At 34.1% G+C, this 18,088-nt stretch overlaps 1 protein-coding gene across 3 annotated transcripts in view; it reads right to left on the bottom strand.

Annotated features, from left to right (window-relative positions):
- Nucleotides 1-2,022: 2,022 nt before the first annotated feature.
- Nucleotides 2,023-18,088, bottom strand: part of LOC145663924 (uncharacterized) — a 75,950-nt gene continuing 59,884 nt past the window's right edge. For 2 of the 3 annotated variants that reach the window (XM_081730122.1, XM_081730124.1), the window contains exons 18-22: nucleotides 12,932-13,050; nucleotides 11,825-12,022; nucleotides 8,636-8,761; nucleotides 7,625-7,765; nucleotides 2,023-3,227 (exon numbers count right to left, since the gene is read on the bottom strand). In XM_081730122.1, coding sequence (XP_081586248.1) covers nucleotides 3,190-3,227; nucleotides 7,625-7,765; nucleotides 8,636-8,761; nucleotides 11,825-12,022; nucleotides 12,932-13,050 — 622 coding nt within the window. In that variant the 3' untranslated portion in view covers nucleotides 2,023-3,189. The remainder of the gene's footprint in view (nucleotides 3,228-7,624; nucleotides 7,766-8,635; nucleotides 8,762-11,824; nucleotides 12,023-12,931; nucleotides 13,051-18,088) is intronic. The other variant, XM_081730123.1, reaches the window with a different exon arrangement.

Genomic DNA, 18,088 nt, shown 5'->3' with positions numbered 1-18,088 from the left:
TCTTACAAGAAGACAGTTATAGATATGCGACAATTTTGGACATGAATGTACCATTACTAGTCAAAGAAATAGCATATGATACGTATCCAACAATGATATGTGTTGCTTCTATTCTGGGAAACAGCGTCATTTGTCATTTAAAAACATTCACGGGTAAAAACTGACCCGTTCAATGGAATGCCTGATTGGTTAATTTGGAGTTGAGCGTCGCGTTCAGCACCCAGGCTACACAGAATCGAACCTGGGTCTGCGTGCCAGGAGCGCGTAGATTAATTATATAACCACGAGGACATTCATCCCGTGGAACTCAAATGATCTTATTTGCGAGTGTTAAACATTAATTAAAACCCTACGACCTTGAATTAATACTATTCAAGATTTTAATAGACAATTAAAAATACTCAGCACAAAATATTACACTGAAAATAAGTCAATGAGTACTGAATCAGATTCCGTCACGTACAATGTGGGGTCGAATTGAATATGTTTTGCTTTTTAAGACCACAATTTTCGCACTGTGTTTTCCAGTATTTTAACTTTAAAAATTTAACGTAGGTCTTTAATTTTTTCTTTAGTTTAACGTTCCACGTTTATATTCCAAGAAAAAGGAGATGGTGATTATTATTATGAATGAAATGGTGGAATGAAGAAAGTAAGAAGAAACAGGAAAACCCACACACACAAAGTTTTCCTTCACAATGCCCACTTGGTGAGACTTTTTGTTTTTAAATATATACTCATCTCCATAATGTGTTTGTTTATAATGTTATACAAGTATATATGGAAAGGCATAAAGTCTATTTATAGAGGTTCACCAATGCAACATCAAGGTAACTAACATAATGAAAACTTGCGTTTTCAATTCGCATTGAAACCTAATTGAAACGGACATATAAATCCAAATTGTATTGAATACAAAAAGTGTACTCAAAAAATCGTTCTGAATATTCAGTGGAAACAGAATACAAAAAGTGTACTCAAAAAATCGTTCTGAATATTCAGTGGAAACATAGTGAAAATACATGAATAAATCGACGCATAACCTGCTTCCTCTACACGTCTGCTCTTAACGGGTTACGCAACGTCACGACACGATCACGGGAGAGATACAGCTGGTAGGGTTCTGCATGGTATGAAATACTTTTTAAGAGCTGGACTGCGATTATAATACGAATGTGGCTTTACGATACTATTTATGCTAAACAATCGTATTACACTCGGGCCAGTTACGTTATTATTATTTGCAACCAAATATTAACGCAAGAACTGCACATATCCGTTCAAAATTGTTTTTGAATTGTATCAATAATATGAAATGCCTATAATTTCGGAACGAAAAGACGGTCAAGTAATTTTCTCTCGAGGCAACGCGGTCTATCGAAGGAAGAAAGAAAACTCGGCATAAGATCATCCAACCGGTAGTCTCTGCTTAAAAAACGCAGGAAGAAATAACGCAATAGTAGTCCTTAGGTGGCGACGTGGATCCTCCCGAGATACGGACGGCCTACGACGAATCTTTTATATTAATAAAAATGAATGTAAACTTGTTTGGGAACGCATCACGGCCCAATGACTTAACCGATTGACATGTACGAGAGTTATTCGGAAAGTAAAGAACATTTTTGTATAAACACTTTAATAACTGATATACAAAGGCGAAATTTGTGTTACATACTATGTGATACTTAAGTTACTTTTCGGCATAGTCGCCGTGCAAATTTAAACACTTGTCATACCGTGGTACAAGTTTTTCTATGCCTTCGGCATACACAGTTGCCGCCAAACTGTTGAACCAATCACTAACAGCTTCCTTAAGTTCTTGAAATTTCAGGAAAGAATTCGTGGAGCCCATCAATAGTGAATCGCCTATCCTCTTGAAGGAAGAAGAAAGTAATAAGGCCTCTTTTGTCAAATTATTATGCTCTACTAGGGAAATATAATATATATGCTCTACTAGGGAAATATATATGCCTAATTTTACACCTATTAAAAATACGGATTTTTGGAAAAGAAAACTACAAATTAAAATTATACATCTCTATTGATAACAATACATACATTTGATGTTTATATATATATATATAATATATATATATATAAGAAACATTTACATATACACTGTTGAAACGAAGACGACATGAACAAAAAATCCCGTTGTTACATTCTATTCACAAGGATACTTTTTGAGATCGTTCTTTATATTAATTGCACACCAGCGGTAGTATTTTTTTTAACAATAAAATATTTTTTCCTTTTTTTAAAAAAAGAACTAATCCAACTTGCAGAAAAATAATTTTCTATAAAGTCTTTTAATTTTTTTAAAGTCCAAATCTCATTAATTTTTTATAGCTGTACAATGTCACTACCGTCTATTAATGAATAAAAACAATATACAGACTCTTGAAAAATAAGTCACAGAAGCAAAGCACCTGTCTGTCTGTCTGTAAAAAGAATCGCTAGGCAGAAATAAAGTACATTAAAACGCTGAGTCAATATTTACGCGCGTCTAATATCTTCAGGCTTAAACTTGAAGAAAAAAAATATTACATATTCCATTTTGTTATATAGCAGATCACTGTGTGTGTGTGTATATATATAGTCATATATTTATATTTTATATACATACAAAATATTTCCTTATTTAAATAGGAGAGAGAGACAACTAATATCTTCAAATCTCATTATTTGCAAATTTCTTGATCGTTCAATATATTTAAATCTCTCGCGATAAAAATTCTTTCTTTTTCACTTGTGTTAGTAATATACTACTAACACATAAAAGTATATAAAACAGCAATCAGAGCATTTCGTTTGAAACGCATTATGTAGTATAGACTTAATGTGTATGCTTTTTCTATTTTCATTTGTTATATAACATAAATTCATCCACTTTATACATATGTTAATCAATATTGCTTTTCAATACAATCAATGTTTGTTAAATATTATTCAGCATTTAATCAAACATTATGTTTTGTTTTCTTTTTTTTTAATATTAAAATCTCGGAGAAAAAAACTATTCACAACTACCATGAAAATATTTCCCTCTGTATAAAATAACGATTTTTTTAAAATTTCATTTTCTTTGCAATCTTCTTTTTATATATATTTATATAAAGAAATGGCATTCTAGATCCTCATGTTAAAGGCAAATGATGCGCTGCATCTTGTCTCCATCAATGCCTAACATCACGAACCGGGGACTTCTTGCTTCAGGGCTCTTTCTGCTAAAGAATAAGAAGAAAAAAAATTGAATACATTTTTAAACAACATATGTATATATGTATTCATTAAGACCTTTCAGTGACATTATGAAGTCATTTAACACAAAGTTTAAAATTTACAGTACTAATCACGTACACTCATGTCTAAAATTATTGTCGCGTGTCTATAAATATGTTGTTGTAGGAATATAATTTGATAACGAATTCGTCCGGTATTTCTTATAATGTTAGTATGTGTATAATCTGCAGACATGTATGTAGCAAATTTCATGTCAAAAGAGCAGTAAATAAGAACAATATAACGAAAATAAAACTTTGTTGTCCATTTAGCAACATTTTCTATCAGGGTTGGCTGGTTTAAACCAAAAAACAAAAAATGTTCGCAAAAGTGTAAGTGTTTGTAAAATCTTGATGAACACACATTTGTGGGTTATCACGTTTCACTCCCGTATATTATTCGTATTATATTCAGACCTAAATTCCCCATTCATTACTCAAAGAGGTTATACTACAAAAGCAACTTTTTTTTTTAAAAAAAAAAAGTTTAAAAATGTTTATTTTGTGATTTTTTGTAGTTATTATTGTTATGTAATTGCAATCGAAGAAAAATTCTAAATATTGTTTCGTTTCAATGTTTACTATTGATAAAACACATCGAAAATGCCGTACTTTGTGTGTGTGTGTGTGTGGGGGGGGGGGTCATACAGACCCCATGAGAGGCATTTAGTGAAATAAGTATCTTTGTTATCTATTTATGTATAAATGAGTCTGAGCGAAAGTGGACTCAAATAATTCGTATCTTTATTCACTTTTCTTATTGATATGCAGATTAAGTCGGTGTATTTCCTTAATTTGGACCAATAAAAGTCGTTGTTAACTAACTTGAACTAAATTAGTTCTTCTGTACTCCGTAGTACTTTGAAATTGTTCATATGTAATTCTGTGTAATGGTTTCACTTGTGCAACTGTTTATCTTTTTGTCCTTCTGAAATGACTCGTGACAGTTATATTAAGAAGCATGTAAAGATCATTGCAACGTATTTTTTATCAGGATTCTTTCGTGAGTGAGTCGGGAGACGTATCGCATTTGTGGCCAATTAGTCCTGGTTCCGAGTTCAAATGGAGGACAATTTCTGTCGGATGTAACTCGAGAAGCGGTTTTTATTCCGCTTTAAGCTTATGTGACCCCTTCCAGCATAACCCGGTTGTTGCATAATAACATCAAGGCGAAACAAACTTATTTCTGTCCATATATGATATAAATATATAGAGCAAATTATTTAAACCATAAAAACCTGGTTTAGACCCCCCCCCCCCAAAAAAAAAACTGGTTTAAACCAAAAAACTGTTTTTTTTTGTTTTTTAAATAAAAAACATGGTTTTTGCCAACCCTGTTTTCTATTACTTATTCTAATTTTCGTATTTGTAATTCATTTCCAATGAAATTTAACACAAATATACATTTTCCAATTATACACATAGTATCAGTATTAAAAGTACCCTGCAAAATCATTATCAAATTATATTCATACAAGAAGACAGTTATAGATATGCGACAATCATTTTGGACATGAGTGTACATATACGGAATGCTCGATCTTCTTTAAGATGCGGATCACGTAAATGTACGCGGAGTCTATTTCAAAATTAATTTCAACGGTCATTTACCGTCCTGTATAATGTTTGGACATCAAAGTTTCTCATTCAGACACTAAACGGTGGGCAAATGCTCATAATCAGTCTGTGAGCATATCTTTTCATTCTAAATGACATCTATTTTGTCAAGTTTTTATTTTTAGTACATTCTCTCTTTTATGATGGAACTTCCCAGGAAGGCATATCCTCATAATGTAACGTATTATATATCAAAATAAAGAGGAAGATTCAAACTTTTTAACAGTGTATGATACATGTATTTCACATTTCTAGATTTTCATATGATTTTTTAAAATGTAGCAAGAATTGCCAGCATTCTTGAGATGGCTTGCGACCTAGAGATCAGCACTATAAGTGTTAACGGCATTTTGAAAGAAGTCCTTTACATTTAAACATATCTAGATATTTATTTTTTTTTATTTAATAAATAAATGTAATAAATTGCTGCTCAATAGAATTGTACAGTCCGCAGCAAAAAACCTGCAACATGAGCATACGACGAAGTCTTTTGCTCCAAAATAAGTGTGCAGGGGAGGATGCCGAGGTTTCTCCTGGTGTGATGTGCCACTTAGACATTGATTCCTTGCGCTGTTAGGCGTAGTTTCACAAACTTCCATGCTCATGTTGCAGTTTGTTTTTTTTTTTTTCTGCGGACTGTACCACACACTTCCTGGATAAGAAGCAAAATTATACACTCGGTGATTAAGGTTGGTTTAAAGGGACAAGTTTTGCCGATAGATAGCACTAGTCTTCGTATCTCTCCCATGTATTTTTATCTTTCACAAAAATTCACGATTTCTCTTACAAATTTCAACCTACAGACTTCAAACTTTTAGAAAAGAAACTTTATAATCTATCGAACGCAATAATCCGTACCGATATTTTATTTAAATTTTCTTCATTGTTGAAATGACTTGATTGTTGAAATGGATATCCAAATCTCTAACAATCGAACTGTTTCAACAATGAAGAAAATTCTAAATAAAAAATCGGCACGGATTGTAGGTTACGAAGTTCCTTCTCTAAAAATTTGAAGTCTCTAGGTTGAAATTTGTAAAAGAAATTGTAAATTTTCGTGAAAGGTAAAAAATACATAGGAGAGATACGAAAACTGTAGTGATATCTATCGGCAAAACTTGTCCCTTTACACTAACCTTAAACTACTTAGAATCGACATGGATCATTTTGGATTTACTTGTATGTAGATGTTAAATCAGTTTACATTGAAAATAAGCCTGGGCTTTACATCAAAAGGGGTAAATCACTCGAGTACTCGTGGTCTTTTGGTTTGCTCCATTGGAATAGTTTCTGCAGAAAGAAACCAAACTACATGATATCAACTGAAAAGAATAAATCAGAAACACCTCCGTTCTCGCAGAAATCCAAAATATTAATTTTGAGATATACATAGGTAGCCCTAATTATTTTAAAGTTTGAAACCATTCCTACCATCGGTTTAGCAATACTAATTAAAGTCAATATACGTTTTTATGTTCTTATTTTCTATTACACATAATTTCACTGTTCTTGCACTCTTTAGTTTGCTGTGTTAACTTAAAAAATTCAGCCTTGTGCTATTCAGGGAATTAGTGACTTCTGCCAGAATTTTTACTTTTAAGAGCAACACGAGTGTATAATACCTAATTATGTATTTCTCATGTTCATTTTATTTCCATAGTTGTTTCTATCTAAAGAAATGATATAAGTAATTCATTCAGTTAACTAATGGCGTGCATCAATTATCTGAAAGAATTCCTTCCATGTAGATCCAGATGAGAATCTTTAGACTTACCATAATACACATTTAATAGAAGACTATTGAATCAACATGCAATGTTTAACAAAACTTCTTTAACGTGAACATTTTTAATCTGCCAAACTTTTAATTAGTGTCCTTCATCTACATTAAGTAGAAACTTGTACAGAATGGAAATGAAATCAGTTCGTTTTACGCAGTTAACTTTTAAGGCTAAGAACAATGGGAATTTTATTTTGCCGTTCACCTCCCAATTCACCCTGCAGAGTACGCGCCAACTGGTCACATTTTCTTTCGCTTTGCTACGCAGGTTTTCAATAATCTTCTCGCACAACTGACTGTGGTATACACTATATGTACCCATCGGTATATCTTGTTTAATCAACAATTTTGAGAAAAGGAAACTTTCGATTCTTCCGCTACTTTTCCCAGTATTTACCCAATACCTATCTGCTGTGATGATCCTTGTGTCTCAATGTTTTCGAGTGGAGTTTTATTGAAGACTTCGTTTTGCTACTAAATATCAAATTTCCAATTATACAATTACGGTACTCGTTTTTCAAATTGTTATAGCAAAGTAATAAGAGAACGTATTGAAAAAGTTAAACATGTCTGAATCTAGCAAAAGTCCGAAAACGCTAGCGAACTAAGCTGCCAGGCAAGGTGCTTGACTGTATGCTTTACGATATATTTACACTATTGGAATTATTGAGAAATTATACAAAGTGTATTGAAAAGGTGAACTGCTTCTATTGTTTTCACACTAACTTGACAGTAAAGCCGCTCTGGAAAACACGTAGTCAGACAGAAAGGACTAATCAAACTGCTCGTGTACGCTACACCGGGGAAAGGTTTATCCGAAACATGTAAATTGAGTGGGTCAAATGCACCATACACTTGTGCGGGGAATTCGTTAAGCATTAAGAAAAGGATAAACTCGACGTTTTCTTCATCTAGTAGAGACTGTTAAGTGCAAAGTGTCTGTTACCTTCTCTTTCTCTCCTGCGAAGCTTTTTCCGTCGTCTGTCGATGCATGCGAGTTCTGCTTTCACTGACATGTATGTTTTCCTCAGCTCCTGAAGCTTCTGCTGTAGCAGAGCTATCCTCTGAGTGCCATCTAATTCTGGATCTGCCAAAATGAACAGTACAATTAAAACTGAAAGCCAAATTCCAGCGTATTCAATCATACAATACACAATAATGAACTAGATATTAAATTCAAACACCCAGGCTTATTATTAGGAGTAGTATATAATATTCCATTACCTCCACTGAGTTCAAAAATTAACAGAAAGCGGAAAAATGTATTGTTTTATTGTACGTAATTAACTAGCGAACATGGGAAACAAACTGAAATAAATAAAACAAAGTTTGTTTTGATCGCAACTCTATATTGTTATGAAATCGAAAGGAAGAGAATAGCAAAATCTGTCATGCCTGGAATGTATACTCATACAGTAAATAAGACTGTAAAAATATTATCCATGATCATGGAGAGCCTATGTCGAGGAGGGTATTGTTTCTTGAACAATGTAGTCAGAAACAAGATTAAGTATAGGTTGGAGGTATAAGAAATGAGAGCTCCAACCTAAACTTAATATTGTTTTTGATTGTACATATAAATGAAAACCAAATTCAGACTACAATAATTCAAATCCTGGGATACTCCGAGCTATTTTACAGAGGAACTAAAAGTTTATAAACTACACGAGACCTTTTTTCGTATCTGTCAGACCTGGAAGCGCTGAATAGTGAAGACAGCGAGAAAAATATCTATGCGTAAATACAAAGTCTAGGATAATTCTAACAATAACGATAATTAATTCTCCAAAGACATGCCATTAATCACTTGAAAACCTCAATTCAATTCATGTTTCCTATAAATAGCATTTGATGATAATGTGTGTTTCTTTGATAACTAAATATTACTTGATATATGAACACGTATTTAATATAAATTTGACTTAAATAAATAAGAAATCTTGGAAGAGCTTCTTACCTAATTCAACGTAGAAATTGTACTTTGAAGGTCTTGGAGAATGGGAGGAAAGAATATTTTCCGAATTTGTTAATGTTGTGCAGCCGGTAGTTGAGTATTCAGAGGTATCGTCACTGTCACTTCCACCTACAAAGAAGAGAACACATTCGAACACTGATAAATAACCATACAATCAAATATTTTGTTGTTTGTTCAATTATGTTCTACAATTCCCCTTTTTAAAATAAAAGAAATGATGAAAAATGAGTAGTGAAAGTACTATATACATAACACTCATGCACTAACTAGAAAGAGGGATTCGAACCCGTGACAGACAGGTTTTGAAATTGCCAACCATGCCAGTCAGTTTTCGCTGCAAAATGGCGTAGACTGAAATAAATGAACTTTCAAAACAAAGGGAAAAATCTAGATGAAAATACCTGTTTATCACTATCATCTGGCCGCTAAATTAATCGATTTGCTTTTATTTATTTATTTTAATCAGATCTAGTTGTTCATAATTTTCAAAAACCAAAATGGGCAGAATAACAAAATCTACACCGTAAATGCAAAACTGCGAAGAAAACCTTATGACAGAACAATTACCTAGGTTGCTTGTACAGTGTCACAATGTCAAGCAACAAAATTTTATTTTATTAAATAGAGTTGTTGGTTGATCATGACTGAGTATATTAGGGTTAGCTTTACTTTCTTTTGCTTCAAGCTTCCTCACATTATCTCTGACACTTTACACCAGTTCCATTCGACTATGAGATACAGTCAAGTTTTATTTTTTTTACCTTCTAATAATAAGAGTAGTCCATCATTCTCTCATTCCATCGATCTTGGTATTTCTGTTCTGTAGTCATAATATCTTGTTGACACAACTGTTTCGATTCCCTCATGGGGGCGTGGTAGTTCAGTGGTAGAGTGTTCACCTCCGTGCTTGGGGTCCCTGGTTCGATCCAGCTCGCGCCGTGTAGACTTTGTGGTGGGCAAACACCGTGCTCGTGGATTTTCTCGGGGTTCTCCCGTTTCATCCCACTTTCTTCATTTCTCATTTCTCATTACCACCGTCTCCTTTAGCCTAACCGGCATAATTGTGGGACGTTAAACTTAAGGATTTCATTTCATTTTTCGATTCCCTCATACTCTCATTACAAGATATGCCAAGGAAGTAATTTGCTACCTTTTTAGTTATCTTTGGATCTGCAGTCTGTCGGTTTTTAATTTGGCTTCACTACTTTTAGATACCTTGTACTCGACTTCTGAAGTGTCTCATCGTCATATGCTCGTCATTCTCACGAACTGCTTCTTTACTCCGAACTTAAAATAAAGCGAAGGAAGAAGCCTGAATGTGTAATCCATTCTTCTGCCCTGGTGCTTGGAAACTTCGTGTTGGTCATAGTGTAGTGTTCCAGTGCCTGATTTGGTCACGACTGCCTCATTCAGCAAACAAGAATATCTGGGGATTCCAGATTGCATACCAAGCAGAGGGTTCAATACCTTGAAATGTCTACATATTCACGTATGTGCACGGTATATATTGTTTTGTATCAATGTTTTCAAATTCTCTTCTTTTTCATACAAGACAACCGAACAGGCAATTAGTGTGGAATAAGTTGTTCGTTGTATAGATCAGTCTTCAGTGTATGGAACTGAAGTCCAATATGTCGTAGGTACACCAATTGCATCACTCTCTTCCGTCAAAGAAGACATCCTTTTCCCTATAATATCTGTATGGAATTAAATAATTTTTTCAATACATCGTCCAAAAATCACTTGATCGTGAAAGTAGGATGAGACTGTATGAAGATTTTGATAGGACTGGGCAATGACAATTTTAAAATGGGACTGTAAAATTGTTTTACTCTAGATAAGTGCGGTTTTATATTGGCGGTGTTAAATACAAAAAAAAAAAAAAAAAAAAAAAAAAAAAAAAAAAAAAAACTAATATTCTATATGTTCATTTTTTCTTACTCGGATATAATTCCTTTCTTATCTAATATAAATTGATTCCTCTAATTCGACTAACCACTATATTCTTCTAATATTTCCCTAACAGATCTGTAACTAAATCAACCTTTCGAAATACACAGCAATATCCATGAACTAACAAAATTACAGAACTAACAATTCTTCAAATATTTTAGACAAATTAAATGACGCTGACAGTTGCTAAGGTAACTGCATAATGTCTATACTGATTCGGATGAAGTTTACTTGCTCAATAGAGTACACAAATAAGCGAGATGATAGTAGTTTCAAAATCAGTATTTTAACTATAACAGGCGCTTAGATTTGTTTATTTATTTATACATATTTCTGGGTATTGCCGGCGTATACGGCCGTAAACCCGTCGTGTTAGAGAGATGACGTCCGTCGCCGAGCATGCTATTCTGGGAAGGGAGAAGGAAAGAAGCGACCTGAGACCTGTATGTTAGATACCATCCCGGCAGTTGCCTGTTGTGAAAAAAAAGGAAAAAGAAAGAAAAAAACACACTGAATGGCTGGCCTGAAAAAACTGTTACACCTTTTCGACAGAGGTGTAAGAAATCGAACTTGGAACCGCTCGCACTAAAGAAGAGAGCGACTACGCTATGCAAGGCCACTACAGGTGGTAGATATTCAGAATTTCCAACTATTATGTAAATTGTAGTTAATCCAACAAAAGTATTTATATTTTTATATCAATTTCCTTGGTCATAGTTTGACTTTCGGTTTTAATGATAATTAATTTAAGAACTTCATTCCTTTTGAAAAAAGAAACAGTATATATATATATATATATATATATATATATATATATATATAGAGAGAGAGAGAGAGAGAGAGAGAATTTTACTTTGTGCCAAATTGTGTGCTGTCGTTCCCAAATTTTAAAAGGGATGTGATATCCAGTACGAACTCTGGCTGGGATCGAACTAGCGTTCCACGCTCCAGAGGCGAGCGATCTACCACTGACGTACTGTGACTCCTCTACCTTCCCCGGTAGTTGGTAAGAGTTAAAGAGGTGTTGGCAGTGTACAAATATTATGAATTTATGAATGACGTACCTAAAAGACCATAGACTCAGCTATCGAAGTGTTTGTTAGCTTGTGAACAGAATTTCGTCAACGTACAACCTGACCTCTCTGCTCTGTATATTACTTGTTGTATTTGCTGAGAAAGGGAAAACAGACTATGACGTAATGATTGATTTCGACTTACCAGTGTTCCTTCCGCTAGCTCTTCCTGAAGAGTGTCTGGATCGCTTGATGCTACCTTCCCCTGATCGTTTCCTACTTCTCCGTCTCTTCTTTGACGGAGACTCGGCTTCCTTGTCAACTCCCAAAGATGGCTTCTTGGAAGAAATCTTGAGTACTTGAAGTTTAGGCTCATTTCCTACCTCCACGTTCAGCAGGGAATCTAAACAAAAGAGTAAAATCTTAAAAAATATACTCCTCATTCGGCATTTCATTACATTTTCTAACTTTAACTAAGGTGAAGCATAATATTGATACAATATATGTTTAATAACGACTTGAAAAATATGAATTTAGAACGATGTCAATGAATTTGCAAGTGTTTCACTGGAATTTGGAATGAGTTTTTCAAAATGTCTCTGTACTTCAGGCAAACAGGAAGTCGAATAATCGCTAAAACTGAATTATTTTCAAGTTCATATTACGCTGGTACCCCCAGAATTGCAATACTTGAAGTAGTTCTGTAATCTACCTGTAATTTCTGTCTGTATATAGTTCATTGAAGTTTAATACCCCCACTTAAAAAAATAAAAATAAATAAATAAATACATAAATAAAAAAAATAAAAACTCAGGCCAGAAAACTAAATCTGATTCTGCAGTTAAACGTTCAATCCAACTATACGTACGAAAATCCTGCTTCTTTTGAAACTCATTGTTAATGATGTCAGGTAAAGCATTGAATAAAGAAATCCAACATGAGAGGGTTAAAAACTGCTAGTTTTGTTTCTTTCATCATCACCAAGAGCGTGATCAACAGGTCCATCTCCAGCTCAAAAAAAAAATTACATGATTGGCCTTCACTAGGTTCGATAACATTGCTAATTGATCGTGGCTCTTGGTCTTGCAAAATAAATATAATACTAACACAGCAGTCAAATCATAAAGATTTTGAATATATATATATATATATATATATATATATATATATATATATAGCAAGGCCTGTTGAGATGGAATCCACTGGAAGTGTCAAGAATCTCAAACTTTATTATTTCATAGTCAGATTTGGACAAACCGTCCAAATGTTTGTGCAATTATAAAAATTTCTAGCTTAACTTCATCGCACTTACCTTCACTGAAATGATCCACTTTGTTACTCTCTACAAGACTATCTAAATCAACTTCTGAGGAATCATGCTGAGATTTTGAACTATCATTGTCAAGAACGGGGGAAGAACCACCTTGTTCCCTGCAAATTAGGAAAAGTGCACAATCAGTAAAACTACACTTCCTAACAAAGTGGTCAAGGTGTAATTACATTTCATTTTTAATGATATGGATGATTAGTCTTAAAAAACACTATGGTTCATCAAGTAATATCATTTATACGTAATTCGAGTAATTAACAATTGCCTTTTGGCATTCAGAAAATTAATATATATAGTTTATTCAAGGAACGTTCAGTACCCCATGTAAACAGACACACGTGGTAATTGTTTCACTTTATTGGTTAAAGAACCTTGGAACATCCATGCGGCAGAAGAAAATAGTCCATTGTCAAATAAGCTGTTTTTCAATGTTTTTGTTGCTTGTAAGGCTCATTACCAGAAATGCAATTTCCTTACAGTTATATAACAGAAACAACACGGTGTCTAAGAACTAAATTGAATTAATGTAATAAAAGAGAATACGCATGCGCAGAAAGTGGCTTTGACCCACCTTACGCGCGAATCACGGTTTACAGTATGGCTGCGTGCGAGGAATATGTAAAACACCTACAGGGTACAAGCACGTGCTTCTCGAAAGAAGCGCTGACCGATAGCCAATCATCCGATGACTGGCGGAGTAATACCATTCTGTAATGTTTACATCAGGATCAGAAGGTTCGTTGAATAAACTTTAGTAAAATTGTACCTTTTATGTCTTTTCAAATTTAAAGATGAAAAATAAAATTCTTTCATTTAACGTCCCACAGTAATGTCCTTTAAGTTAAAGGAGACAGTTAATGAATGAAAGTAAATGACTATAATACAATTGGTGTAATGCGAATGTAGGAGGAAACGAAAGAACACCGAGGAAAACTTACGGACACAAATTCATATGGTCTGGAATCGAATCAGGGATACTCGCACCAAAGAAGAGCGATCTACCACTATGCTACCGTGCTCCCTATTTTCAACTTTAAAACAATTAGCTATTTCAAAAATTTTAAAGTTTAATATCCTACGATTCTGCTCCGTGGTTACGGATGATAATGACAATGTAATGAAGGAAGTGTTTATATAATTTAAGTTCGTGCGTTATCATTATGTATGTTAAATTCATTTCCTCTATCAAAAAAAATTTGAATGAAACAAGCTTGTATAGCCAGTAATTTGGTTACAACATACTAAACCATAAAATAACCAAACATTATATGTATTCAAAGAAAAAGAAAACTATTAAACAATACATTCTGTAGTACTTCCAAAGCAATTCCTCATTCCGTAGTAACTCATAAATTACATTATATACTAAATCTTACAGAATATATTTTTTTTTTTTTTACTAAATAAAATTTCATTTGAATGATTTTAGCATTTCGCTATCAAACAATGTTAAATGATATAAAGAACATTGACAATAAACTTAGTGATGAAATGTAATGCTATTGGTATGCAAATACATTGTTTTTAATTTCTAAACGTCTTTGCTGTTTATTTCAACTCGCCAAAAGCTTTCAACACCAGGGTGTCTACTAAACTTCCAAAATGAAACTTCGTGACTTTTCGTGACCTTTTCTTTACCAAATCATAAAATTTCCTAACATTTTAAAGAGCGAATTTGGGTGCGACTTAGGCCAAATTTTCATCCATGCGATAGAAACGTACTTTACTTGCAATTTGGTAACGTCTAAAGCCGACCATAGACATTTTTGGTGATGAATTTTGACGTTTTATATAACAAAAGTTTCTAATCTGTACTTACATTTGTACAATTACAAAAAAATCGTGACCCAAAAGGTAAATTTCGTGACGTTCATGACCATTTTCTGATCTCGTGACTTTTTCGTGACTTTCGTGACCGATAGACACCCTGAACACTCACAAATGCTTTCTTCTGCGTGAAGATGAGAAAGAACTGTATCATGGATTGAGGTACTTTTCTTTTTTTAAGTTTTAGTAACTGAATACACCCACTAATTGCAACGGACAAATTTTGAAACCTAACTTTCTCTTGGGAACCACGGTGACTCAGTAGTAAAGTGCCCATCTCTGGTGCGTGTGGTCCCTGGTTCAATCCCAGCTCTCATGTTGGCTCTGTGGTGGACAAACACTGTGTGTGGGTTTCCTCGGGGCTCTACAGTTTCCTCCTGCTTTCGTTATTTTACCAGTATCGCCCATCATATCACCATCGTCTCCCTTAGCTTCGGTGCGTAATTCTGGGACATTAAACATCATGGGACTTTTTCTTACATCTTTTTTTCGTTGCTGTCCCGGCAAATGGATCAGTACGGTTTAGTTTCTTTAATTAATTATGAACGAATTAATTAAGCTGATCACAGGAAGAAAAGATCACACTCTGAACACAGAAAACACGAAAAAAGAGTACGTAAAATGAAGCGCTTTCAAAAAGAAACAGCTCTCTCCCATTTTCACACTTGACTGAAGACAGAAAAGCGAGAAAATTGAAGAAACTAAGTAATGTAAATTTAGCACATTTTTATCAACGGCAAAATATTTTCCTTCCAAATAATTGGGGTATTTACTATCACGGGACGTATCCAATCGATAGTTAAACTTCGAATAGAACGTGGATCTAAAGAAATAACTGCTGGACCAGTGTTTTTCAAAATTTGGTCCTTTTAGATTGAACGTAAATCCAAAAGACAATATTGTTTTATATATATATACATACATACATACATACATACATACATACATACATATATATATATATATATATATATATATATATATATATATATATATATATATATATATATATATATATATATATATATATATAGGGTCATTCCACCTCAGTTCAACCACCCCCTCCCAGTGACCATCTTGGATTTTCATGAAAACTTGTACACATAAGCTGGGTAGTATTAAGAGATAAAATACCAAATTTAAAAACATTCCGGTAAATAAAACCAAAGTTATAACAAGATACGCACCACAGTGCGTAGGCCCAATATTTGTCGAAATAAGCAATGTTGCCTGCGGCACGTTTTCAGAGTCCCACAACTTTCTCATTATAAATGACATCAAAGTGAAATTTACAGGATGTACAGAACTAAACACATAGTTTGTACTAACAGCAGCAGAATGAATTTCCAGCACCAATTCTGGCTGATATATTCATTTCAAATCAAAAGAAAAAAATGAAATAGTAAAATGTTACAAAGTTCAGCATTTTTTTTATGGGAAGAAGAAAGTAGGTGGGGCGAACCTCTACCAGTCCTTGGATACACCACCTTGCCGACTTTCAAACAGGGTAATAACAAAACAGTTGGTTATTTACTTTTGTTGTAATTTAACAATGGAAATGCGAAAAAAAGCAAAAACGACGAAAAATTACACAAGTTGGCAACGCTGTAGCACAATTCTGATAGCTCGTACGAACTTCTATACTTGCATACATGATGACCATAACATAGTGTAAATGTCACATAAATTACATCTTGTTACTCCAAGGTATGTGGGAGTTACGTATCAGTAAAACATAACTGAAGAATGAAAAGCTCGTACCGTAATATGCCAATATGTAGTCGACAATTGACTATGTGCATAAGCATAAATATGAATATTCATAATGTAAATTATTAACAAGAAACCTGTTGCAATAGCACTGGACATTAGTAAGCGTTATAACAGTAAAGTTTACAACCCTGTGCACAATTTATGTTTAAATTTGAACAGTGGTTAGGCAGTATTTAGGTGATAGTACATGTATATCTACGTGGTTGTACAGGTATATCATATTCTTACACTTGGAAGATTAAAATAGAGACGTTTTCACCTTTAAATTACTTATATTTCTTTGTAAACGAGTCCCACTTTTCGCAAATTTTTGTGTTGATGCCTTGGTCAATGTAGTACTGCTTGCCAGTGGCTGTGGAGGGAACTGGTAATTCCATTATGATATATTCAAAGGGAACCCAGCGTTCGTCAGGAAACTGAGGCCAAGCAAACGTTGTAGCAGGTCCGGCTGGTGTCATGCAGTTCACCAAGATGTCTCCCTCCTCTTGGCAATACTGAACTATACAGCCCACGTACCAATTGCTGTCATATGCAAAAGCAACATAACACCCTGGCTTGATGCTACTCAGAAGTCTTTGAAAATCAAGCTCTTGCTTAGTATCTACACGAACACGCACGCAGTACCTGAAGTTGTCTCCAGATAGTCTGCTCATTTCTAGTTCACTGGAATTAACAGGACGAAAATAATGATGACTTCTGGTTCCGGCAACAGTTCTCACATGTTGCATCCTGCTCTGTTGCACCAATTCACACTTTCTTACATCATCTGCAGAAACAAAGAATAATTTGATGCCATGAATGTTTTCGTCTGCCCATTTAAACAACTGTTGGGGTGTGAGAATTTGCCCATCAGTTGTGTGTTGAAGACTTGCTCTTGCTACTAGTCTTTTAATTGTCCCACCAATACCATCACAGACATTCTTACCGTGACTAGTAGCGAAAAAATTCCACTCAGCTTGCAAATGAAAATCACTGTAATGCATACATAAGTTTTTAAAACTCTTACAGTTTTTGTAATGGCTAGCTGCACCATCAGTAAAATATTTCACCGATCTAACATGGGGCATTTTTTGTTTGATGTAGCCGATAATAGTTTCGATGTGTACATGCACTACTGTTGAGTCATGTACTAAGTGATCACTAATAATAGCAAGACTTAGCACTGCCGGTTTGCCCTGTTCATCTTTGTAGTATATAGCAAAAGGGTGAATTGTAGCTTGACTGTTGTTCCAGTGAAACCCCTGAACTTCGTCCTGGATGATGAAGGAATAATTTTCTGAAAAATCAAGTATTATTATTATTTCATTAGTGGCTAAATTATCTTTGGATTGTCTAAGGTACGATGACTGGGCTGCCGCTGTAAAACTGTGAACAGTTAGCTTATCTACTTTTTCACAAAGTGAATGTACAAAATCTGCAACTGTCTCTTGTTTGGTTTCGAGAGTTGTATGATCAGTATGTGTCCACTGTTTGAATGTGACCATGTCTTCCTCATTCATACACAGTTCATTGAACATGATATTTTTTACATATTTCTCG

This window comes from Thermobia domestica, chromosome 11 (genome assembly GCF_964235325.1).
Source record: "Thermobia domestica chromosome 11, izTheDome1.hap1.1, whole genome shotgun sequence".
Lineage (NCBI taxonomy): Eukaryota > Metazoa > Arthropoda > Insecta > Zygentoma > Lepismatidae > Thermobia > Thermobia domestica.
This window is presented reverse-complemented; position numbering and strand designations above follow the sequence as displayed.